The sequence below is a fragment of the Xenopus laevis genome, chromosome 1L, assembly GCF_017654675.1.
Source record: "Xenopus laevis strain J_2021 chromosome 1L, Xenopus_laevis_v10.1, whole genome shotgun sequence".
Lineage (NCBI taxonomy): Eukaryota > Metazoa > Chordata > Amphibia > Anura > Pipidae > Xenopus > Xenopus laevis.
This window is the reverse complement of record NC_054371.1, coordinates 141,025,557-141,050,890: the sequence shown is the minus strand read 5'-3', so window position 1 is coordinate 141,050,890 and position 25,334 is coordinate 141,025,557. Positions and strand designations below refer to the sequence as shown.

Here is a 25,334-nt window from a genome sequence, read left to right as displayed (position 1 = left end):
GAATTTTCTTAGGATCACATTTCTTTCCAGTCCTTTGAACATTTAGTGCTGTTGGAAAGCTAAAGTTCTCAAAGTCAGGTAGTATTTTTCTTTTCAAATTGACTTTATCCCCTGTGCTGTTTTTTTCCATCAAAATTGTCCATTTCCATAGAAATCTGCATGCAGTATGCACATGATTCTGTCGCTCTGCCTCGTGTAGAAGCCTTTTAATGCTTTACATAGGCAAGAACTGTACTGGAAAGAGAATATAACTACCAGAGTGCTTCCATGTGTACATTTTGTTTTATTTTTTCATCAGGAGAGCATAGTGTTGTCTAGGTTATATGTGTTGTATAATGTGACACCGTAAGTTCCTCTAGAACAAGAAGATCTTCTATGAAAGGTCACTACCCAGTGCAGTTGTCTGCTTGTCAATCTCATATTTTTTGCCAAATGTTTTAATCTGTAGTTTTTATGTCTTGCCCTAAACAGGGTAAGCAGGGAGACTTAGTTGCTCCATATTTGATCCTTTCAAGGTATATTATTAGATTACCAGTTCACAGATAGCAAGCAAAACTCAAATCCTATTAATTGAACACGTGTTAAATAGGGAGTAAACTGCCTCTTTAAAATCTGGCTATATATGTTGCTGGACTGTAAGCCACAACCAAGATTATTTTGTTTATATCTTACATATGACTGATTAGAGGCAACAGGGCATCAGTACATCAGTAATGTAAGACCTTTAGCAGCAAATGCAGAATGATTGGGAAGAAATTGTTTATAGTGGAGACAGGACTATGGACATATTCCAAAATGCTACTGTGATAACACTGCAAACAGTGAGTCATGCAGTGGAAAGTTTGCTTCCACCAGCTTGCTAAAAACATCACGTGAAAAATCACATCTCTCCAATTAGGGAAGCTTTTACATATTTTCTCTGTGTATTGCGTGGTGCTCCCCAGTAGAACAACAAGAGCTATATATGCACAACTATAATTTTATTAATGACAAGGGCAGAGTTTAATTTAGCATTCATAAACTCAAGGAAAAGAAGACAACTGGAATGATATAATAAATGAACAGAAGGTATAAAATACCTTTAAAATAGATTTAAAAATCCAGTGGTACTTTTGTGGCATTTATCATGTGACCCAGTGCAACACAGCTCATACAAAATAAACATACAGAGATTTAGTGGTACTTTTGTGGCATTTATCATGTGACCCAGTGCAACACAGCTCATACAAAACAACATACAGAGTTTTAGTGGTACTTTTGTGGCATTTATCATGTGACCCAGTGCAACACAGCTCATACAAAATAAACATACAGAGATTTAGTGTTTGTTACTGACATTTCTATTTTAATTGCAAAAAGCAGCTTCCATGACTGGCACTTGAACTTTATTTTAATCTTTCCTGATTTCAGGGCTGTTTCCACCTTTTGGATTGCTAATCCTAAAAATAACCTAATAAATAATGCAGCCGCTGGCTCTCAGGTAAGCTGTTTGCTTTTCTCTGTATCCTATTTTTTCAGTGTTCCATATGCCTTGAATTACAAGTGACATTTTAGGCCTGTGGTATATGTAGCTATTATCGAGTGTTTTAATAGACTCAGAACAGATTAAATTGCCCCCACCAAATTACCCACTGCTGGCATTTGGATTTGTGTGAAATTGTGTGAAAAAGTATTTTTTGTGGTAGCAGTTCACAACAGAGGTGGTAGGTACGAAGGGCAACTTCTGAATTTGTGAGCTGGCCAGAAAGTAAAATAAGCAAGAAAGGCTTCTCTTTATTTTCTACTGAATTTGTCTTGAACGCTCAATCTTAAAGTGTGTCTTCTCTGAACTTTTGTCACATGTGCCAATAAATTTACATAGAGGTCATCGTGCTTCAGCTTCTCATTAATGTCATTATATGTTCTGTGCTTTGTTCTATTTTCTATCTTGAATAAGATGATTTAGAAACTAGTGGTATTTTCATTCATGTGAACAGAAAGTTCTTCATTTCCATCATGTTCTATTTCCCCCTCCACTTCTCCAAACATCCGTGCTTTTCTTTTTCCCAGCCATGTGGAATTCATGCTGTTTTATAGACTGTAATGCATCTTTCTCGGATGCTTTCTAGATAGTAACACATTGTTGTTTTTCTATGCCTTTCATATACAGTTGGAGTGTTAATAGAACAGAGTTTTCACTGTATCGCTTCCTGTGTCCTGCACCCTGTCATGACCTATGATCTTACAAGCTTTTATCTTCCTCTATAAAACAGCTAGTATCTTCTCCTACATGGCAAAATCATAAAGATGGGATTGTTGAGAGATAGCCACTGGTTGCATTTTCTAGTTATATATGTCATGGCTGCTTTCCCTCACATTAGGATGAGATGATTGATATTTCTGAATGAGTGCCATTCCACAAAGGCCAGTCAGTTGTTTCTTTCAACGCACTGCCATTAATAACTATTTATAAAAAACTATGCAATAGCACCACCATTTTGTTAAAACTTGTCTCTTGCAATGAGATGCATGAATTCCCTTGACCAGATCTCTCATTTTACAGATTGTATCCTCTGAAAACCAAAACTATTTTTTGACATTTAAGAAAAGATAAATGTGTTGTTTTACAGAAGAATTTCAACCCTGTTTTTGTTGCGCTGCAGTCACAATTTTTGATGCGGATTAAGATAATATTCAAAATATTTTTGATCTATCGTGGTGATTCTTGCAAATACTGATTTTTAGGATTAACTGGGCTACATTCTTGCAGAATACTTCCTTCTAGTCAGTGTCAGCATTTTGTCTTCCTAAAGAACACCTGAAAACATTATAATTGGGCACTGGTTGTTACTGAATTTTCTTTGTTTCTAAATCAAGGATGCTGGCATATGGTATATTTTCCATAGGATGTCAACAGGAGATTCCCACGGACTTTATCCAGAAACTAAAGCAGAACTCACTCCTCTGGGCATGTTTTATAACAACAGGGTGCATTCAAATTTTAAGGTAAGGCATATGAAATAAGAAGACTGTATTCACTTATGTTAAAGGCAAAAGTGTATTTCTCCTCATTATACTGGCATGAAAGGGGGGACCAATCATATACACGCAATGCGCATCAAGAGCTGCCAAGCTGAGTGTTGCTGAGGCAGCTTATTAATGCCAGTATGTATTTATAGTGTGTGGCAGTATACAGTCATGAAAAAGTTTGGGAACCCCTCTCAGCCTGCATAATAATTTACTCCACATTCAACAAGAAAGATAAAAGTGGTATGTCTTTAATTTCCTAGGAACATCTGAGTACTGGCGTGTTTTCTGAACAAAGATTTTTAGTGAAGCAGTATTCAGTTGTATGAAATTAAATCAAATGTGAAAAACTGTAATTTGCTAATTTGAATGCACGTAAGTGTAATTTTGCTAATTTGGATGCATGTAACTGCTCAATACTGATGACTGGCAACATCAAATTGGTTGGATTAGCTTGTTAAACCTTGAACTTCATAGGCAGGTGTGTCCAATCATGAGAAAAGGAATTTAAGGTGGCCAATTGCAAGTTGTGCTTCTGTTTGACTCTCCTCTGAAGAGGGACAGCATGGAATCCTCAAAGCAACTCTCAAAAGATCTGAAAACAAAGATTGTTCAGTATCATGGTTTAGATTAGAGGAAGGCTACAAAAAGCCATCTCAGAGGTTTAAACGGTCTGTTTCAACTGTAATGAATGGAATCAGGAAATGGAAGGCCACAGGCACAGTTGCTGTAAAACCCAGGTCTGGCAGGCCAAGAAAAATACAGGACCGACATATGTGGAGGATTGTGAGAATGGTTACAGACAACCCAAAGATCACCTCCAAAGACCTGCAAGAACGTCTTGCTGCAGATGGTGTATCTGTACATCTTTCTACAATTCAGCACAATTTCCAAAAAGAACATCTGTATGGCAGGGTGATGAGAAAGAAGCCCTTTCTGCACTCACACCACAAACAGAGTCGCTTGTTGTATGCAAACGATCATTTAGACAAGCCACATTTTGAAACAAAGTGCTTTGGACTGATGAGACAAAAATTTAGTTGTTTTGTCATAACAAAAAGCTCATTGCATGGCGGAAGAAGAACACTGCATTCCAAAAAAAAAAACACCTGCTACCTACTGTCAAATTTGGTGGAGTTTCCATCATGCGAATGAATTCAACCCAATATCAACAAATTCTTCAGGATAATGTTCAAGCATCAGTCACACAGTTAAAGTTGCACAGGGGTTGGATATTCCAACAAGACAATGACCCTAAACACACTTCGGAATATACAAAGGCATTTATGCAGAGGGAGAAGTACAATATTCTTGAATGGCTGTCACAGTCCCCCGACTTGAATATCATGAGAAAACTATGGGATGATTTGAAGCAGGCTGTCCATGCACGGCAGCAATCATGTTTAACTGAACTGGAGAGGTTTTGTATGGACCAATGGTTAAAAATACCGCCATCCAGAATCCAGGCACTCATCAAAGTCTATAACAGGCGTCTAGAGGCTGTTACATTTGCAAAAGGAGGCTCAACTAAGTATTGATGTATTAACTCTGTTGGGGTGCACAAATTTATGCACCTGCCTAATTTTGTTATGATGCATATTGCATATTTTCCGTTAATCCAATAAATTTTATGTCACTGCTGAAATACTACTGTTTCCATAAGGCATGTTATATATTAAAAGGAAGTTGCTACTTTGAAAGCTCAGCCAATGATAAACAAAACTCCAAAGAAGTAAGAGGGATTTCCAAACTTTTTCATATAACTGTAGCTGTATTCATTGAAGTGTTGAAGAGTTAGTTTAAATTTTGTAAGCAACATATTTCCTGTTTAGGCTTTCCTTTAGTCAGGGAAGACAATGAATACATGGGTAAATCTTTAACCTTGGTTATTAAAAATAAGCAGTATGGTAATTGATGAAAATATGTAAATTATATTCTTCAGGCTGGGTTATTCATCGACAAAGGTGTTAAGACTATAAATGCCAGTTCTGAAGATCCACGAGAGTACTTATGTTTGGACAATAGTGCAAGGTGAGCCATCATATCTTAATCCATTTCAAGGGAAAAGTTATTTTTTATCAAAGTTTGGTGCAATAATATTTCCGTAATATTCCATGCTTCTGTAATGGGTGGCAAGGTGCAAGGCTAAGATAGGCAACTTTATTACTTCATCAGACTGCATCTTATAATATAGTAGTGTTAAAAAGCTTTATCCCATGGGCATAGTCTCTCAGACCACTTGCTTTCTGCACATGTATGTATGTATGTATGTATGTATGTATATTTTTTTTATTTATATAGGGCTATGTGCGTATGCAGCACTTTGCAGGTTATTTATAAATGGAGCAGCTTGCTTCTGAAATATATCTGGTAAATGTCACCTATTTCATTTTTAATTATCTGGTTGTAGGGGTCATGCTAAATATAGCATGACAGACTAACCAATGAATATGGTGCCTGTCTCAAAAAATATTAATCAAAAATAAAAACCATATGTATCTAGCCATAAATTACATGATCTCAGGGTGCTCAGCTGACCTTGGCAACCATATGTATATAATAATAATATAATTAAAATGTATCAAAAGACAACTGGTTGAAATGTGTCTTTAAATATTCATGTTTGCATGATATTAAAATCAAACACTTTGATGCAATTCCCTATTAATTATTTTGGTGCAACTTGTGAGGATGTGCAACTTGTCTATATAGGGCTGTTGGCAAGCTTGGCCTTCTCCAAACTCTTAACAGACTGGTACAGTTTGGCCATACATGTTTATGATGCTATTGTGCGCAAACCAGTTGCTGGCAGGGTCGAACTGGGCCGCAGGGACACCAGTGAAAAAACTGATGGGCCTCTGATCTTGTGGGCCCCCACCCCAGACCTGCACCCCACTGAAGACTGTGTATGCTTACAGTTCATCCCCTGACCCTCGGTGCTAAGGACAGTAATTTAAAGTAGACACGGGGAGAAGGGGGAGAGTTGCAGTATCGGGTGCTCCCTGGACCCCAAGTACAACCTTGGTTGCTGGGATCCTAAAAAGAGTCCCATTCAAATCTGAGTTAGCACATTTACAGAGTAGGGTGTTTTGTAATTTATATGATCTTTTGTACAATGTATCCTCCTGCAGCCTCCTGGAATCTGTAATAAATTTCAGAACACTACTGTACTGTAAATGTCAGATGCATATAAAGATAACTGCCATGGCTGGATGGAATTAAGAGAAAATATTGCTGCCAAAAACCCCAGTGTGCTGCTTGCAATGATGATTCTGTCATCTGTTCAGCTCCACAGAAGCACACTTGTTTTTATAAGAATAGTTAGAATCTGCTTTGCTGAAAAAGGAGCACTATAACTAATCCAATCACTGACATGACTCTATATTTTGGCCTTGACTCCAATTTTGTTTTATCAATGCAACGCATTTCTACTTACATTTGACCTCCGTTTGTTTCCACTTAAGTACTAATATACTTCAGTATTAAAGCCATTGTATTCTGAGGGTGTCATTTAATTGGGGGACTTCTGCCCTATGGAAATAGGCATGGTAGACTCTTGACTACATAATGGCTTATTATAAAAAAAAAAAATGTATTCAAGCTGCTAGAGGAAACGCACAGTTGTTTGCATCATATATTATAAATCTAAGATCTTCCTTTGTAGTTAATTTGCATAAAGTATCTCCCTGTCACTGTGAGACAAGTCTGTCACATGCACTGAACCATTGTTTTAAGACTCATTGATGCTTAAAAGAAAGTATGGCAAACTCGCACACCCAGGCCTTCTAAAGATCCGCCAGGTGCTCAATTGCTTGGAAGGATCGGCACCCTCCTCATACAACGAAAGAAGAAAGCAAATGGCACTCACAGCATGTTCAAGCAGGGTAACCCTTGCGTATATTTATTTGCACACAATGCAACGTTTCGGGGAAGGTCCCCTTTGTCAAGCATGCTTGACAAAGGGGACCTTCCCCGAAACGTTGCATCGTGTGCAAATAAATATACGCAAGGGTTACCCTGCTTGAACATGCTGTGAGTGCCATTTGCTTTCTTCTTTCATTGATGCTTAAAGCCAGGGAACATACAGTAGCGCATTAAATATACATTTACTGTGTTAAGAACAAACTTTTGGTAGAGCAGGAGATGTTAAAGTAAGGCAGGATAAAATAAGCCTGCCATAAAATCAAATTTAAAGTGTTTTAAATATCTCATGCTATACACATGGCATTTATTTAAAACCACAAATTTATGTACCGATCACCTCCTAAACCTCCACAAATGCTGCATAGAATACACCTTTACCATTCAGAGCCATTAGTCCAAACTTCAGCTGGTTTGATCTTGTTAGACCTCAGCATTGCAAGATATTAGAACACTTGCTTCTGAGAGGTAGGACGTGGAGAGTAACCACGTTACTCTAGGGAAACCTAGAGCGGTTAGGGTGAGATTACCTGAAAGAGGTTAAAAAAAACCACATCACTGTACCACTGTACAACCTTGAATAAACGGAACCTTTTTTTATGATATTTTTTATTGTTCTTGTCGCTCATCACATGGATAGAAGTCATTTTTTAGAGGCCCATTTATCAAAGGTCGAATTTTGAATTCAAGTGAATTTGTGTGAATAAATTCGAATATACTCAAATTCAACTGGGAGGTTATTTAAGGAAAAAATGTAATGTCTAAAACTCAAACTAATATTACCGACCCGAAAACTCGAATTTGAATCAAATTCAACTAAACTCTAATCGAGTTTTTTTCTCTATAAAACATTGAATGGCTAATAATATCTTCAAATTCATCACTGGACCTCTCCCATTGACTTATACATGAACTCGGCTGGTTTAACGTAACGAATAGTCGATTTTACATTATTCCCAGGGGAAAGGTTTGATAAATCTCGAAATTTGAATTTGGATAATTCACAATTCGAATTTGAAAGTTTTGACCAAATTTTTTTTCGAAAATTAAAATTTTCTATTCGACCCTTAAATAAATCTGCCCCATAATCTTGAATTTCTTCCTCTAGTACACTAGTTTTGTTTTTCACTGTATGTTACTAATGTGTATTGGTGGGTGCTCAGCAGTGTATACAAATGCATGAAAATGGGGCAGAGACTAATATGAGTGATTGAAAATATTCGTGAAAGCAGTTACTGATTAGTAAAATGTTATTTATATAAGATAAGAATTTGTTAGTATAATGCATTCCTTTCATTTTCTTGATGAAGGTTTCGACCCCACGTGGATGCTGATCCAGATAAACCTCGTGTAGCAGCAGTGATTGACCGCCTTGTTGCCTTTAAAAATAATGATCATGGTGCTTGGGTGCGTGGAGGAGACATTATTATACAGAACTCTGGGTAAATATATTATTTATTGTCATCTGTCTCACAGCCAGTGTTGTACATAGTGGTACAAAAATCTGTTTATTGTTTTTATTCTTAATAAATGGATTTTGTGCAATATTTCTGGAAACTTTTCCCTAGGAATCTCTTGGCTGTGGGGGTTGTTGCTGAACAGCTGGAGAGTATTGAGTTGCATGGCATTACCTTTACAGGATGCAGCTGTAAAAAGTAATGCTATTTCTTTATCTTGGGGGGAAAATGTAATATCTGAGTAACTTTAAATAAACCTACAGTCCCACAGAAAACTGTTTTAGATCCCAAAAATATGGAAAGGAGTAAAAACTAAAATAGGATAGGATGCTAGAAACTCTCCTTGAAGGGAGTCCATGTCACTGTCCGTGCCAAAGAATTTGCATCATATCTATAATCCTTCCCATAGGCACCTGATAATGTAGAATGACTGTTTCTAATCTTAGTGTTACATTGTCATTATTGTACTCCTCTCATGTTTTCTAAATAAACCTTAATTGCTAATGAGATGTTTCTTATTTTTGTTTTTTTTTATTCTCTCTGCACAGGTTTTCTGACAATGGTGTTGGATTAACATTTGCTAGGTTAGTACATTTGGGTGTCGTTTTTTTAATATATACTGTTCATTTTCTATTCATATGCATGGACATTATAAATTGTTGTACCACATTTAGGGCAGAGACACATGCTAAAATTCGGGGAGATTAGTCGGCCAGCGACAAATCTCCTCTTCTTTGGGGCGACTAATCTCCCAGAACTGCCTCCCGCTGGCTAGAATGTAAATCGCTGGCAGGATGGCAATCGGTGCGCCTCATGAGGAAACTTTGGGCGACTTTGGAAAATGAATCGCTCCAAGTGCCATCCCGCCACCGATTTACATTCTAGCGGCGGGAGGCAGTTCATGGAGATTAGTTGCCCCGAAGAAGAGGAGATTGGTAATTGGCGACATTTCCTTAAGGGCAGAGACACACGCTCAGATTCGGGGAGATTAGTCGACGGGAGACAAATCTCCTCTTCTTCGGGCGACTAATCTCCTAGAACTGCCTCCCGCCGGCTAGAATGTAAATCGCTGGCAGGATGGAAATTGGTGCGCCTCACGAGTAAACTTCAGGCGACTTCGGAAAATGAAGCGCTCCAAATTCCATCCCGCCATTGATTTACTTACTAGTGGTGGGAGGTAGTTCAGGGAAATTAGACGCCCCAGAGAAGAGGAAATTTGTCGCCAGATCTCCCCGAATCTGAGCGTGTGTCTCTGCCCTTAAGGAAATGTCGCCAATTACCAATCTATATGTGAATGCAGTTACACAAACAACATTCTTTAAAACTTTTTTCACTGAAATTGATTATCTTTGTGTAATCAGTGCTGTCTGACCAGCAAACTGATTCTGATTTGCTGTTTTTTTTTTTCTGCAAAAAAAATAGCCAACCAAATGTGTTTTACTCTTTAAATGTGGCTTAATTCACTTTAGACACGGTGCTCTAAATAATGGTAACCCCATATCCAGAAAAAAACCCTGACGCTAAGCATTCTAAAACGTGTATCCTAGGTTTATACGGTTTTATAGTTTTTACTAGATTGCCTTTAAATGTATCCAAAGATTGTTGGAGATTTAAAAAAGCAGCAAAGCAGCAGTAGAGGTCTGGGCAGTATATGTTCTTACCAGCCTGGAATTGTGTTTTACTCCCTATGAATTTATGGAAATGTTTAAACTGACATTTACTGCTTACTGACTAACAATATTAGAAAACATTTTTTATTTTGCACAGACTATCTATTTACCCAGTTTTTATTTTCACACTGAACTGTTCCTCTAAGCTGGCCATACACATTAGGAGTCATTTGTTTGGCTCATCTAAAATAAATCCAGTTAGATGTGCACTGATTGCAATTTGTTTTAATGCAACCCTGCAACAATCATTTATTAGATGTGTCCCTGAATTTTTAAGCAATTTGGTATTTTTAATCTTGGATCATACCTTAAGTGTTAATGATATAAAGAATTGAGTCAGCAAGTATACCATTTTTTATTACAGTAACAAAGTTGTTATTTTGTCTCCTTTTCTCTAGTGATGGAAGCTTCCCTAAAGATGAAGGCTCTAGCCAGGAAGTGTCAGAATCTCTGTTCATCGGTGAAAGCAAGAATTATGGGTTTTTAGGAGGCCAGAATAAATACTGGGGTAGTGGAGGAGTAGACAATAAAACTCGCACTCTACCTAGAAACAGGTAACAGATATAAATTCTTTTGAATGAGTATAATCATTAATGTGCTAGTTTTCAGACTGTGGCATGACCTATTTCAGCTGATACAGCACTGTAATAGGACATGTGAAGTAATGTACAGCCCTGCTCAAGCTTCACTTCATCATGGCCACGAAAGAGATTTTAAAATAAGACAGATGGCAAATGTTTTTATACTTAAATGTATGACGGTGTTACAAAGGCTAGACTTGTGTTTTAAGTTCCTAGAATGTTTATATTGTTTATGTATCCCAGTCTCGATACAAAACTGTATTAGCTGCCAATAAACTTGTTGTAGACAACAAATGAGGCACAATTGTCAAACATCTCACTGTAGAGCAAGAAAAATGATGCATAACCATGGCTAACTTGCATAGTTTTAACTGAGATTTTTTTTTTTTACATATTTAGAAGAAATCACAAATGAGTCATTCATTGGGGGGAGGGGGTCATTTACAAATCTTCCATCTCCTTTTTGTTGTACTCGTATATCATAAAAATCGATAATTTTTTAAACGATAAATCATTAGCACACTTTTATATAGCGTATCTTATTTTTCTCCCATCCCACAGGACTTTCCCTATAAGAGGATTTCAGATTTATGATGGACCAGTTCGCCTAACAAAAAGTACTTTTGCAAACTTTGTGCCAACACCTGACCGATTTACCAGTGCTATTGGCTTTCTCTTGAAGAACCCCTGGCAGCTTACTCCAAAGAACAATGTTTCATTCCTAAAGTTCGGAGCCAATGTAAGTGCATGTCAGCATGAATGAAACTGCATGCATGATTCTGTTGCAGTAGTAGGTATAGGATCCGTTATCTGGAAACCCATTATACAGAAAGCTTTGAATTACGGAAAGACCATCTCCCATTGACTCCATTATAGTCAAATAATCCAAATTTAAAAAAATTATTTCCTTTTTCTCTGTAACAAAACAGTACCTTGTACTTAATCCAAACTAAGATATCATTAATCATTATTGGAAGCAAAACCAGCTTATTGTTTTTTTTTTTAATGTTTACATGATTTTTTAATGTATGAAGATCCAAAGTATGGAAAGACCCCTTATCCGGAAAACCCCAGGTCCCAAGCATTCTGGATAACCGGTCGTACAGTGTACCTGTAGTATGGAATGATAGTTGTGATATAAATGCGAACTATTATCAAAACAAACATTTAATATGAGCTTCATCTCATGGAAAACTTCCTACATATGATCAATTAAGGATGCAGGAATGTTTCTGCCATAAGCAACTAACTTGTCACCTTTATAGCAATCTGTCTCTACCCGTGGGCTTGATGTCTCTCAGTATTTTCTTGATGGACAGTTAGCTCTTTGGTCTGTGCTCTTTTTGCCAACTACCAAGTCTGCATGTAGAGAGACAGGTTGCTCAGAAGGGGATAGTGACTTGATTATATCTGAAATGGTACACCATTTTTAATTATTTGGAATGTTTCCTTTTTCCATTAGAAGAAGCTTAAAAAAATGTTCCTGATAGTTCCCCCTTTAAAACAAGAAGGTGATAAGATATTCAAAGGGAGTGGGGTAGAGTAAATGATGTTTGCACATGCTGTATAACTGCAGATTTGTTTCGTCCAAACTGATTAGTCAGTGATACAAAAAATAATTTGTTTAATAATGTGCAAGAGCTTCAATACAGTATAAATATACACTCACGCAATGGTGTAATATGTCTGTGGATAAATAGAGTTATTAGCTAATCAATGCATGGCTTATATTATAGTCTCATAAATACAATATGTAGTACATATGATTGACCCATGGATGATGTCCAACTGTTAAATGTAATGTTCACAGATGATGACCAATTGACATTTCAGATAATAGTCACAGGTTTAGATAAAGGTGGCATTTGGAAATAATGGCATGCAGCTGCTCAGTTGTTATGCACTATACCTACATATAATCAGCAGAGGTGATAATAGGCTGGATTTATATATGTGTACATTGGCACTCTTCCAGAACCTGACCATGTCTCCTTTCATGTACGCTGTACAGTTTGCACATTTTCCTTTACTCCCTCTGTGCTTCTCCAAAGTTTCAAATTGCAGCACTGTTACATATACTAGTGCATGATCTGCTGTGCAACCACACAGGTACTGTGTTTTTGTTATAAAACCAAACTTTAAGAAAAGAAACAAAAAACAAAAATACCTGGCTGCTGAACCAAAAATTAGAAAATTGTAGTCTCTTATTACAGACCCTGGGCTTAGCCTTCTCTTCTTTCAAAGATGAATGGGCCAGTGGTGCTTCTCTTCTCAGAAAAAAAAAATCATAGATCATAATATACAATTTGTCATGCGTATGTATAACTTTATTCACAAAGTGCTGCAGGTATAAGCATGCATCATATGATCTGTTGAGTATGCTATGAATACATTATTTTTAAAAACTCCAGCTATTTTAATGTATAAAAATATCCCCTATGATAACAGAAAGTCATTTCAGAGATTGTAGTCAATTTTCTTAAATCAAGTTTATCATCTTATAAGAGCTTCGTCCACTCTTTGATCTCACCAGTCTTATTTGGCCAGACATCTTGTTTGTTCTTTTGAGAAACACAAGGTTTAGTTTATCAGCCTAAGAGGGAGCCATCCTGACAATCTTCCTGTAATTATTCCCATAAACTTCAAATATTCTAAAGCTCCAAATCTTGCTTCAAGCTTGGAAAAGCAATCTGAGCTCTTAACCTCTACATACTAATTCTCCAAGGCGATAATATTATAAATGAAACTTACAGCTATGATGTGTTCGAATGTATGCATGCTTATTTGCATTTTTGTCATACTGTCTAGGGTTGTGGTTAATTTGCTGAATTCTGCTGTAAAGTTCACTGATCATCTGGATGTACTTAAATTGTTCATACTAGCAATGCAGTCATTAATGGGAAGTGTCTGACGTCGCTCACCACTGTGTTGAGGTTTTGCAGTTATTAGAGCAAGTTACTACCCCATTTTCAAAAAAGTTGGGACAGTGTGTAAAATGTAAATAAAAGTTAATGGATGATTTAGAAATCATCTAAATCCTATATTTAAGTGAAAAAAGACACGTGAAATGTTGAAACTGAGAAATGTTATTGAATGTTTTTTTGAAAAATATATGTTAATTTTGAATTTAATGCCAACAACTCATTTCAAAAAAGTTGGGCAAGGGGCAGGTTCCCACTGTTGCACCTTTTAATAATACTCTGTAACTGGGAACTAAGGAGATCAGTTGCTGTAGTTTTAAAAGTGAAATGTTGTCCCATTATTGTTCGATATAGGGTTTCAGTTTTGGGATCATCTTTCTTTTTTTTTTTTGTTTCATAATGCAACACATTTTTTCAATGGGTGACTGGACTGCAGACTGCATGCAAGGCCAGTTTAGCCCTTGGACTCTATTACTACAGAGCCATGCTGTTGTAATATATGCAGAATTCAGTTAGCCATTGTCTTCTCCAAAATCCGCATATATTATTCAGCGTTAATGGTACAGGTGTCAGGCTGTGTGCAGACACATAGGGGTTATTTATCAAAGGTCAAATTTTAGAGCAGTGCAGCTAGCATCAGAATTTAATAATCAGCCCTGTAGCATCATCTTAAATTACAGGCCAGCCTCATTTTCTTTTGGATAATTTGCGACGACCCCTAAGCTTAGCTTCTCAACAGCTGCTCAGAGCCCACAGAGCATGTGAGTGTTGCAGACACTTTCCAAGATGGTGACCCCCTGTGACAGTTGTGAAATCCTGGATCATTGCTGCTATTGACAAGCTGAAACTTTAGGCTGGTGCAATAAGTTCAGTATCTAAAACATGGCATTTTTAGCCCTATTCATTTTTATGGTTTAGTTCTCCTATAAGAAAAACTCGAATCAGTGAATTCGGGGATAACAGCCCAAAAATTCAAATTAATAGAGAATTTGCGGGGGGAAAAAAACTAGAATCACTGTAATGAATTGAGTTTTCAAGCGAGACCTACCGTAAAAAAACGAACATCATGAAGGCTATTGACATCTTCAAATGTTCAAGGGACCTCTGCCATTGACTTGTACAGGTTTTAGATGGTGTATTTTCAGATTTCAGCTATTTCCAGCTTCAGGGTATCATAAATCTTGAAAAAATGGGATTTAAAAAAAAAAAGAAGTATTTAGAAGGACACATCCATCATGTGGGAACTTTCCAGCAATAGAAAAAAAACACTGTCTGGAAGAAGGTACAAATATAACAGTAATTCCATAATTTCACTGGTCATCCAAACCCACAGTTTAACAGGACAGGAGGTCTTCATTGGGGCTGAGAATAAAGTCTCAGAAGCACTGATTATTAAATAAAAATATCTTTTTGTGAAAATAAGAGATTTGCTTTTCTCCAAGTCTTGGACATGATCCAAATTCTTAGCTTGTCAAAATCCACAAATCAAACAATAGTTCTTTTGATTACAATAGAGCTTCCTTTGTGTATTTAAGTACCAATCTGGGCAACTGTTTTCCCACACAAAAAGACAATGGAGGTCATGTGTAATCACTTACAGCACAACTCATTTTACTTTAGAAATAGAAAGTGTCTTGATGAAGTACTGTAGATATTAATAGACTTTAGTGAGTTTTTTTTTTTTCTTTCAAAACTTTAATGGCTCAGAAATGGCCCAAGGACATCCTTTGTCCTGTGTAACATCATTAGCTGTGCCTGTTGCTGTAGTTTTATCCTCTATTGGGGTATCTGTTGGTAGGCCGAGCTATGAGCCTTGGGGCTTCAGCCCTGATCCCCTAAGCAGGTTCACTTGGACTGGCTACTTGCCAACATGCTCTCAAGCAGCCTGTGCCTTCTCATCTTACAATTTACATTGCTGGAAAGTCTTATAGAGCTGCCTATATTTTCCAGTTATATTTTCTATGCAGCATTCTGATACTTGATTCTATAGGGGCTATAGGAAACGTTTTTGAAAAACAATCTAGTCATCATCTCGTTCGCCTTCATACTATCCAGAATTGGGCTATAAGCATTTATGAGACCCATGTTCTCCAGTGTTATTGGTCTTCTTATTTTATTTTCCATTTATTTCCATTGATTTTTTTAATATATGTGTTTAACATATATTTTACTTGATTATTTCTTTCTGTCAGGTATCACTGAGAGCCTTTTTTGGCCAGCCTGGACCTTGGTTTGAAGATGGTGATCTGGATGGTGATAAAAATTCCATTTTCTATGACAAAGATGGAACTGTGACAAACTTTAAAGATATTTATGTGTCTCGAATGGACAACTACTTGGTCAGACATCCACAGTGTATCAATGTTACAGAATGGAATGGGGTTATATGCAGTGGCACCTATGCACAGGTTAGATTATTTGTCTTGACACCTTAAGAGTCCAATTCCAACAAATGGTTTCTGTTATAGCAGTTTTTCACCCCATTGTTTATATTGCACTTCAATAATGATTGATGCAAAAAAAAAAAAAAATTAAATGGTGTGGATACTGGGACATATGTGAAAGAGGTACACTGGTGAAGTTACCATGTGTTAACATCAGTAATTAGCATTCCAGTTAAATTTCCCATACATGCTTTTTTTTTTTTTTTTTTTTTATCTACATTTTGTATCCTTTTCAGAACATATTAATTATATTCCTTACATGGGAATTTAAAATTTAGCACTCTAGTACTGATCCTTGACCCTCTCTGGCTCCCTCACTTCCAACATGATCTGCCATTAGACAGCCACACCTTATACCTATTTGTGGTTTTTCTCAGACTTTATAGCATCAGGTTACCTATAGATTGCAGGAAAGCTGATTAAAATAATTCCATTATTTTAAAAAGGAATTATGATCTCTGCCCGGCACTTACAGACTTTTAAGTCTTAAACCTTAATGAAGGGAGTATGGTTCTGTTTTATTATATATTTATTTCATTTGTTCATTAATGACTTTAGTGATGGCATTGTGAGTAATGTATCTGTGTTTACTGATGACACAAAAGTATGAGATTTAGAAAGTCCAAAGAACAGCTACTAAGCTGGTAAAGGGAATGGAAGGTCTAGGAAAGGTTGGCTAAGTTGGGAGCAGCTAAGATTACATTGTATAACTATACATGGGAAGCATACAATAAACTCTGATGCTTTATTCACCAGTAGATCCTTTCAGCAAACACAAGTGCATCCATTCAAATTTGAAAAAAAGGAGGTTCCACCTTAAAATGGGAACTAAATCCCCTTTGCTAATTAAAACCCCTACCCTCCATAGTTCCCCCCCACACACACACAGGTGTTCACACAAGTAAATGCCCCATATCTGGTAATTACCCCTCATTGCAGAGCCAGCATAGCAGAGCTCATGGGCACCATCTTGCGGAGCTTCTGGAATCTTCGGTCCCTTCGACAATTTCTGTGGCTTTCGGTGCATGCACAGTTGTTCGGGACCGAAATATTGCTACAACTGCGCATGCGCCGATACGGCGCTTACTTTCTGAAGTTTCCCGAAGCGCTGAAGATGGCCCCGGTGAGCTCCGCTGCGCTGACTCTGCAGTGAGGGGTAATTACCAGCTTAAGGGTGTATTTAGACTACTTAGGTAAATAATGTGCAAATTTTGTCATGTGTGTCAGTGGAACTGAAATTGTACTAACCTATTGAGTTTTTAAATATGTGTTTTTCTCTATTTCAATGCTAAACTTTGGTTCTCCTATACAGTTATTACACTTTACAAGTTCTGTTTTTTCCGTTTGACTGTTCCTCTACCCCCCACTGGTGATTATACAACATATTTGGCTCACAGTTTAAATCTGATGGATAGTTAAGATGATATCTGTTTTTCATAATTTCATGAAATTGAAGATGTAGATCTTCATAGTTTTGTACTGAAACATTTAATCTATGACAACATCAACACAGAGTGTTTAATTAAGCCACAGTGCTTGTCTTTTCAAGTGCTGCCGCTAACCAACTCCTTTTTCCCTTTAGGTCTATATTCAAACATGGAATCCTAGTAATCTCACTGTGAGCATCGCAAGGGATGAATACCCATCCAGGCCCATGACGCTCAGAGGAATCACTCAGAAAGCCCCGTATCAGCAATATCAGCCAGTAGTGATGCTACAGAAGGGATACACCATCCACTGGAATGCTCAAGCACCACAAACCACCTACTTGTACCCCATAAACTTCGATAAGTAAGCTGCTTCTTTGATATGGGTGTACTCCTATGAGACTTTACCTTTAAAAAAAGTTAATGCTTCAATTTTTTTTTTCTCCAAAGGGGTGATTGGATCAGAGTTGGTCTCTGTTATCCAGCAGACACAAGCTTTCAGATAAATTCACAGATTTTTCAAAGGCAAACTGCTACATTCTCCAATGGAGAGGAATACCTGCCTGTGTCCTCCATGGAGGAACTGCAGAATAAGCGCTCAAAGGGATTTTATTTTGACAACAGCACAGGGTAATTTTTTTCAGAACTATGATCATGTATGTGATTAATTAGAGCTAACTATAAGCTAGCTATTTTTAGTGATTCTATTATTAGTATTACTGTTATTAAAGCTTTTATTATTTTAAATCCTATGCAGATTGCTTTTCCTCTTCCTCCAAGCAAAACACAACCGGGACGGTCACAGCTACTGCTCCACTCAGGGATGTGAAAGAATAAAGATTCAGGCTACAATGCGATCCAAAGCTACCAGCAACTGTATGGCCAAAGCATATCCAAAGTATACCAAAGCACCAACAACAACCAAGGCAATGCCAGCAAAGACAACTGCACCATGCTCCAACTGTGGAGCTTCTCAGGTAGCTGGATGATCAACATAATGATCATGTCATCTTATCTAAGAATACTTTTCCTCTGTGAAACTTTGGGTTCAAAGTATTCGTATCTCCAGCTTAAAGTTACGGCATAAATCTGCAAGAATTGATAGAATGTTTGTATGTATGTTTGTTTTTTACATACATGTACATATTTTAGAAAGCTGAATTATGTTTGGAAGAGAGGCTAGTTATGCCATAACTATGCCTTTTCATCTCTAACAAATATGCTGCTAAAGGGGGGTGGGGTTGAAACTGCAGGAATATACATCAGGTGAAAAGTGTGCTAGTTGTATTTTGCACAGAGCTTCTTTTCCTCTGTTTTTATTTATGTTTGACTTTTTTACTGATGGCCACTTTCAGAGAGCAGGTCTGATCCTTAGCAGGCTGCTTCCAGGCTGCTTCCAGAGAGAAATGCGTACACGAGTGTTTATGTATTTTAAATTTGGGAATGAAGTGCTAAATTCTGCATATTTACCCCAGAGCACCAAGACCTTGTCATGTAGTATATATATGCCATTAATTAGTGATGGAACTCCATGCTGACTTCCAATTACATTATGCCATATACAGATGAAGCCACTTGGATTTGTGAGATAAATGCGTCATGACTCATGGTTAATTGAAGAAACTGCGTTATCTAAAGTCATCTTAACTCATTTAATGCATTTAACCTTTCCATTAGCATACCAAAGCACCATTGTGAACAATGGTGAATGCCTTAATTAGATGGGATGTTGTGACGCAGTTTTCTGTGTTAAATGAGATAAATGGGATATCTGTGTTTAGTTATTCTGTGTCAAACAGACAAACCAAAGTGGCTGCATCTGTATCTTTCTTTTTTGGCTTGGTAAACAATGGCCCGCTTTATTCCCTTTGCAAAACCAGTTACATGAAAGAATAAATCTCCAGTAAGGACAAAGTTTACACTAGCCTTTATTGCCTCTGCAGCTTTTATCTATTTTTCTTTTCAAACAGAGCTGGGTTTGGGACAGGAGACATACTTGTACAGCCAAAAAAAAAATGTCATCAAGCTGTTGTTTATTTCCTTTTTTCTGAGTCCAGAAGACTGTGTAACTTGGCAGTACAGTAAAATCTTATTTTCTGCTCCTGGAATCCCTGCCATGTTTTGAAGGGGTTACTGTAGGCCTGTTGGGAAATTCTAAAACTATTCTTGGTGCTTATAGCATATACCCTTATAAAAATGCCTATATATTGATTCAATCTATGCCTTGATACTGTTTATTATTTTTTTTCCTTTTTTGTTGCTGCAATTTATATTTTTTGAGCTTGTCCCTATCCAAAGAACTAGGTATAGTGGTATTTTTAAAGGGATTGTTCACTTTCAAATTAACTTTTATTATGATGTAGAGAGTAATATTCTGAGACCATTTGCAATTGGTTTTCATTTTTTTTTTTTTGTGGTTTTTGAGTTATTTAGCATTTATTCAGCATTTCTCCAGTTTCCATTTTAGCATTCCAGTGGATAGGTTCTAAATTACCCTAGCAACCATGCATTGATTTGATTAAGACTGGGATATGAATAGAATAATAAGTAATAAAAAGTAGAGATAAAAATACATTTGTAACCTTACAGAGCATTTGTTTTTAGATGGGGTCAGTAACCCCAATTTGAAAGCTGGAAAGAGTCAGAAGAAGAAGGCAAATAATTCAGAAACTATAAATAATGAAGACAATTTAAAATTTGCTTAGAAGTAACCATTCTATAACATGCTAAAAGTTAAGTTAAAGGGGAACCACCCCTGTAAGGAATGCCTAGTTAGTTAGAAACATCATCTATGTTTGGAAGAATGTTTAAGTAACAATTACCATTACACACATGCTGATTTGTTGCCTCAACTTTTGAAATTAATCTGCAACTGATCGCCATAGTGCAAACATCCCGCTATTCATCGCAGTGACAAATTAATAAGGCTTGTAATCCCTGTTACTTGCTCAAAAGTATTTCAGCCATCTACACTGTGGAACTTTTCAATACAATTTACTGGTAATTTCATTTACTCCAGTGGTAGCTGCAAATATTTGCTAGAATCTTTAGCTGTCCATTGGTAACTTGCTACTGTATTATTGTGCACTCAATGATTGTTGTATGTAAAGCTGTGGAAACTATTGTTCTTTTAATGGCACTAGTGCGTCATCGTTGATCAGGTTTGAGAAATCTGGTTGGCCTGTGAAGCTAACAAGTTCTTGTATGGAGTCAGTGGCCAGCCTGGAATAGGATGGGGCTGCATATTTTCAGGCTCTGTCTGCACTGTGAGCCAATTCTATCTATTTGCTCTGCCATTTGGCTTGAGTACTGAGGCTTGCCTAGAGTTCTGGAACATTTGAGTGGCCAGATTTACAAATATTTTTATCCAATCTGTATTCAAATACTGAACTTGTAAATGCTTAATACATAAGACTGTGTACGTTTAATAATATTGACTTTCTGTTTTGGAATCAGATGGTTTTTACCAGTGATCCTCATAATATCTACCTCCCTGTGCTGCTGCAGTCTCTTAGCAAAGAAGAAATCCAGCAAGGTACCACAGAAGCTTTTATCTCTGTAAGTAATGAGGCATTTACAGCCAGAACTTTGTACAATGGGTATTGCTGCTCTCAGTCTTTGTCATCTGACATCCAGATATGATATATAGTGTGGTTTAGTCGACTTTCTGTAGTATAAATAACAAGTAGTCTGTGTGTGAATAAGTAAAAATGTAGCCAGTTCTTATAGTAAAGGGACATATAAATACTTACTATAAGTAACTACTTCAGTTAAGTCAATTAAAGGGCCCTGTATAGCATAGGCAAACAGTATGGCAGCTCGCACATAGTTTTAAATGAGCTATTAATATATTAATGGCCAGTGGCATTGAGGGAACTTTATTGAATGTTTCCAATATTGCAGCTATTTTGTTGCACGTGTTTCCTGCAGCTGCCCCAATTTTAAGAATGGAAAACTATACCACCCAAACAATGTATGTCTCTATAAAAAGATATTGCATAAAACAGCTCATATGTAAAATCCTGCTTCATGTAAATAAACCATTTTCATACTAATATACTTTTCTAGTAGTATGTGCCATTGGGTAATCATAAATAGAAAATTGCCATTTTAAAAAGTAAGGGCCGCCCTCTGGGATCGTAGAATTCACGGTGCACACAAACTATACATGTTAGGTCACATGAGCCAATTAACAGACAGAGTTCTGTCTTGTGTTTCCACACTTCTTCCTGTTACAGTTAGAGTTGTAGTATTTCTGGTCAGGTGATCTCTGAGGCAGTACAGAGATCAACACAAAATGGTGGTTCAAGGCAAGAGATGCAAAAAGGCAATATTTACTTAAATATATACAGTTTGGTAAGATTCTTTAATATGTCACTTAATGTCATATAAACGATCTGTTGCTTAAGTGTTCATTTTGGGGGTATAGTTTTCCTTTAATGTTGTATTTGATAAATGTACCCTAATACGTAGAAATGTGGCACATGTTTAGAAGCATTGTTAAAAATGCTTTAATTTAGAATTAAAGCAGGAAGAACATGTCCGGTACTTTGTAAGGCAGACAGCCAAAGGAATATTTGCCGACCTGCTATTTATTGACTTTACTGGTCCTGCCTGTAGCACAGTCCAGTGGCCTTTCCTGTTTTCTAAAAGTCAGAATAAATGACTTTCCCCATCAGTCCATGTCTGTTTTATATAATTAGTGCTAAAATATAATCCTGCAAAAAGTGACCTCACTGAGTATTTAGTTGGCACATGCCGAGTTTTGAAAAGCAATCCTTTGTGATCGTCCAAAGCGTTGTTGCATTTGGCAACCCTTTCTTTTTCTCTCATGTGTCTACGGCAGGTTAATGGCACCAAGTTTTCCTTCCAAAAAGACGGTTTATTCATTGTTGTCATCGATGCTTGCACTGGCGCAGTGAGGGAAAACATGTACTTTCCACAAGGGGAACTGCACCAGCTGGAAGTCTATTTAAGAAACAAAGTTCCTCAAAGGTAATATCGTTTTTCTGAAGCATGTAAGAATTTAATAGGGTTTTTTTTTTTACTCTTAAATAAAAATTACATGCATAAAATGTGTTTATTTTAATCATTTAATACAGTATTTTTTTCCATTTTATCAGGTCAATCATTTTATTAGCTTCAAGAGGGTACATCACAGACTTTGGTAACCTTTCTGAAGAATTACAGCCCTTTGGTACAGCCAAAGCAGCCTATCTCCAAAACAAAGGTGAGTGAGAGCAGACCTTTAATGCCTTTAAATTATGAATATGGGGAAGGGACATATTTTTTAATGGTGCTCTATACAGTTGTCTGCTAGAAAGCATATATTTATATGACTGTAGTCATGCCTTCAAGAAAGAGGCTTGAAAAAGACAGAAAATTTGCTTCACTTGTTCCACAAATAAATAGGATCTGTTATCTGGAAACCCAGTATCCAGAAATCTCTGAATTACAGGAAGGCCATCTCCAATAGATTCCATTTTAATCAAATAATTCAAATAACTTTTGAAAAATGTCCTTTTTCTCTGTAATAATAAAACAGTACCTTGTATTTGATTATAAAAACTAACATATAATGAATCCGTATTGGTGGCAGAACAATCATATCGGGTTTAATTCATGTTTAAATGATTCTTTAGTACTTAAGGTATGGAGATCCAAATTACAGAAAGATCCCTTATTCAGAAAACCCAGATCAAAGCATTATGGATAACAGGTCTTGTACAAGCTTGAAAACGATTCCTTGAGGTTAGGTGACAGATTCAGTGGTGGGCACAAGCCTTACTTTTCTCTTTCTCTTCTCCTAGGGAGTATTGCATTCTCGGGATTCAAGGGAAACTTCAAACCATCATGGGCCAAGCTGTTCACAAGTCCTGCTGAGCAGGGTCTGGGGCTGCTAGAAAGATATATCCCTCTACAAATGGAAGAATATGGGTGCAGCAGAATCAGTCCCAAGAAAAGAAAAGATCTCGATCTCTTGAATAAAGCTTTAAAGATGCATTAGATTAATATATACCTTAAATGGTGGGGAAAACAAAAAAAAATGTGAACTAACTTATTTTTATTTATGGCAATTACACTGTTATCCAGCGTAAGTTCTGTTACTGGCTAATACAGAATTATGCCTAAAATTTACGCCCACATGCCAATGCACCTTCTAGTTGTATAAAATCATGAATGAATATACTTTTTTTTTTTTTTTTAAAGCTAGATTATGCTGATTTTCATTGTGATGGAGTTTTGTATGTGTTGCAAACAGATTGGTTTTTTTGTACTTTTGTATTATTGATTATTGTAAGGTTTTTTTAATTGTTTTTGGATCAGACTGGAAGAAAATGTTAACAGGTTTTATTGCACCGTGGTTTACTTGAAAGATATTTATCAATAAAATCTTTCTGTGTAGATAAATGAACGTGCTTCTGTTCATTTCACATCATGATTTTTTTTGTGTTCTAGGGTCAGGGCACACGCTCAGATTCGGGGAATTAGTCGCCAAGCGACAACTCTCCTCTTCTTCGGGGCAACTGATCTCCTCGAACTGCCTCCTGCTGGCTAGAATGTAAATCACCGGCGCAATGGCACTCTGAGAGCGTTGTTTTCCCGAAGTTGCCTCACGAGGAAACTTCGAGTGACTTTGGAAAACTAAGCGCTCAGAGTGCCATCCCGCCAGCGATTTACTTTCTAGCCGGGAAGAGGCAGTTCAGGGACATTCGTAGCCTGAAGAAGAGGAAATTTGTTGCCAGGCGACTAATCTCCCCCAATCTGACCCTTAGAATATAAATTTATAGTCATTTATTTAAGGAAATGATAACCAGAAAACTCAGAAATCCAGACATTTTTACGACCCCTGAAAAATTGTACATGAACCCTATGGTTATATAAAAAAAAGACACTAAGTTTGCCCAGGAGCAGTAACCCGTAGCCACCCATCAGCAGGAAGCATTTTACTGGTCATCTGTTTAAAAGCAAAACTCTTCTTGGTTGCTCCTGGTTATCGCCCCTGGGCAAGCTTAGTGCATTTTATTACAAATGGGGGTAACTGTGTTAAAGCAACTGCAGCTATTGGGACACATAGTAACCCCCAGTAAATATAATCAATTACCTTGGACCCTGGGCTGGTTCTTATCTTTGCTGAAAAACGGTCCACCCCAGGGAATATTCCTGTTCAGTGTCATGGCTGCCATCTTCACTGACTTCCTTGTAGTCCTTAATGCTGCCTGGGGCTGTGCAAACACATGTAGTTTATTAAAAAATGACAATTGTATTGAACTATTTGTGTGTAGGGTTTGGCAAGGGGGCTCAGTTCTATGAAAGGGGAAAAAGAAGTCTTATTACCCAACTGTAACCACTTATTTAAACTTCCTTATCTGTCTATGCAGATTAATGCTGACACCCACTCCAAGTGCAATTCCGCTGGTGATTTAGATTCTAGCCGGTGGGAAGGCAGTTCGGGGTGAATAGTCGCCCGAAGAAGAGGAGATTTGTCGCCGGGCAACTAATCTCCCCGAATCTTCACGTGTGTGTCTGCCCTAATCTGTGCGCTTGGGCGCCAATGCAAACGAATCTAGCATATTTGTATTCAATTGCATAAATTGGTTGCTGCTTGGGTTCAGTAACCCTGCTGGACGCACAGTATTGTTAATGTGCGCACAAAAAAATTGTTTCCTGTACACACGGCCTGAAATAATTAGGAAGAAGATTGTTTTAGATAGGATGTGTAAGAACTGATTTGTTAGAAAGATAACTGGGATGTTTGCCCTGGAGCCTGAGAGGACTATGGCTTTGTGAGCAATACGGATGCTACTGAATCATTGCATTACATGTCTGTGTAACAGGACAGCAGCAACTGGCTGGGGGCTGTATAGTACAATTATGGGATCCATTCTACTGTTATCCAGATATTT

At 37.2% G+C, this 25,334-nt stretch overlaps 1 protein-coding gene across 2 annotated transcripts in view; it reads left to right on the top strand.

Moving 5' to 3' along the window:
• The window catches only part of cemip2.L (cell migration inducing hyaluronidase 2 L homeolog), a 60,518-nt gene extending 36,680 nt beyond the window's left edge, over window positions 1-23,838 (top strand). For both annotated transcript variants that reach the window (XM_018258784.2, XM_041564235.1), the window contains exons 10-24: window positions 1,411-1,480; window positions 2,857-2,985; window positions 4,949-5,037; window positions 8,238-8,369; window positions 8,933-8,968; window positions 10,453-10,608; window positions 11,197-11,374; window positions 15,749-15,964; window positions 17,583-17,791; window positions 17,878-18,057; window positions 18,185-18,404; window positions 20,884-20,985; window positions 22,274-22,422; window positions 22,551-22,657; window positions 23,238-23,838. In XM_018258784.2, coding sequence (XP_018114273.1) covers window positions 1,411-1,480; window positions 2,857-2,985; window positions 4,949-5,037; window positions 8,238-8,369; window positions 8,933-8,968; window positions 10,453-10,608; window positions 11,197-11,374; window positions 15,749-15,964; window positions 17,583-17,791; window positions 17,878-18,057; window positions 18,185-18,404; window positions 20,884-20,985; window positions 22,274-22,422; window positions 22,551-22,657; window positions 23,238-23,434 — 2,170 coding nt within the window. In that variant the 3' untranslated portion in view covers window positions 23,435-23,838. The remainder of the gene's footprint in view (window positions 1-1,410; window positions 1,481-2,856; window positions 2,986-4,948; window positions 5,038-8,237; window positions 8,370-8,932; window positions 8,969-10,452; window positions 10,609-11,196; window positions 11,375-15,748; window positions 15,965-17,582; window positions 17,792-17,877; window positions 18,058-18,184; window positions 18,405-20,883; window positions 20,986-22,273; window positions 22,423-22,550; window positions 22,658-23,237) is intronic.
• Window positions 23,839-25,334: the final 1,496 nt, after the last annotated feature.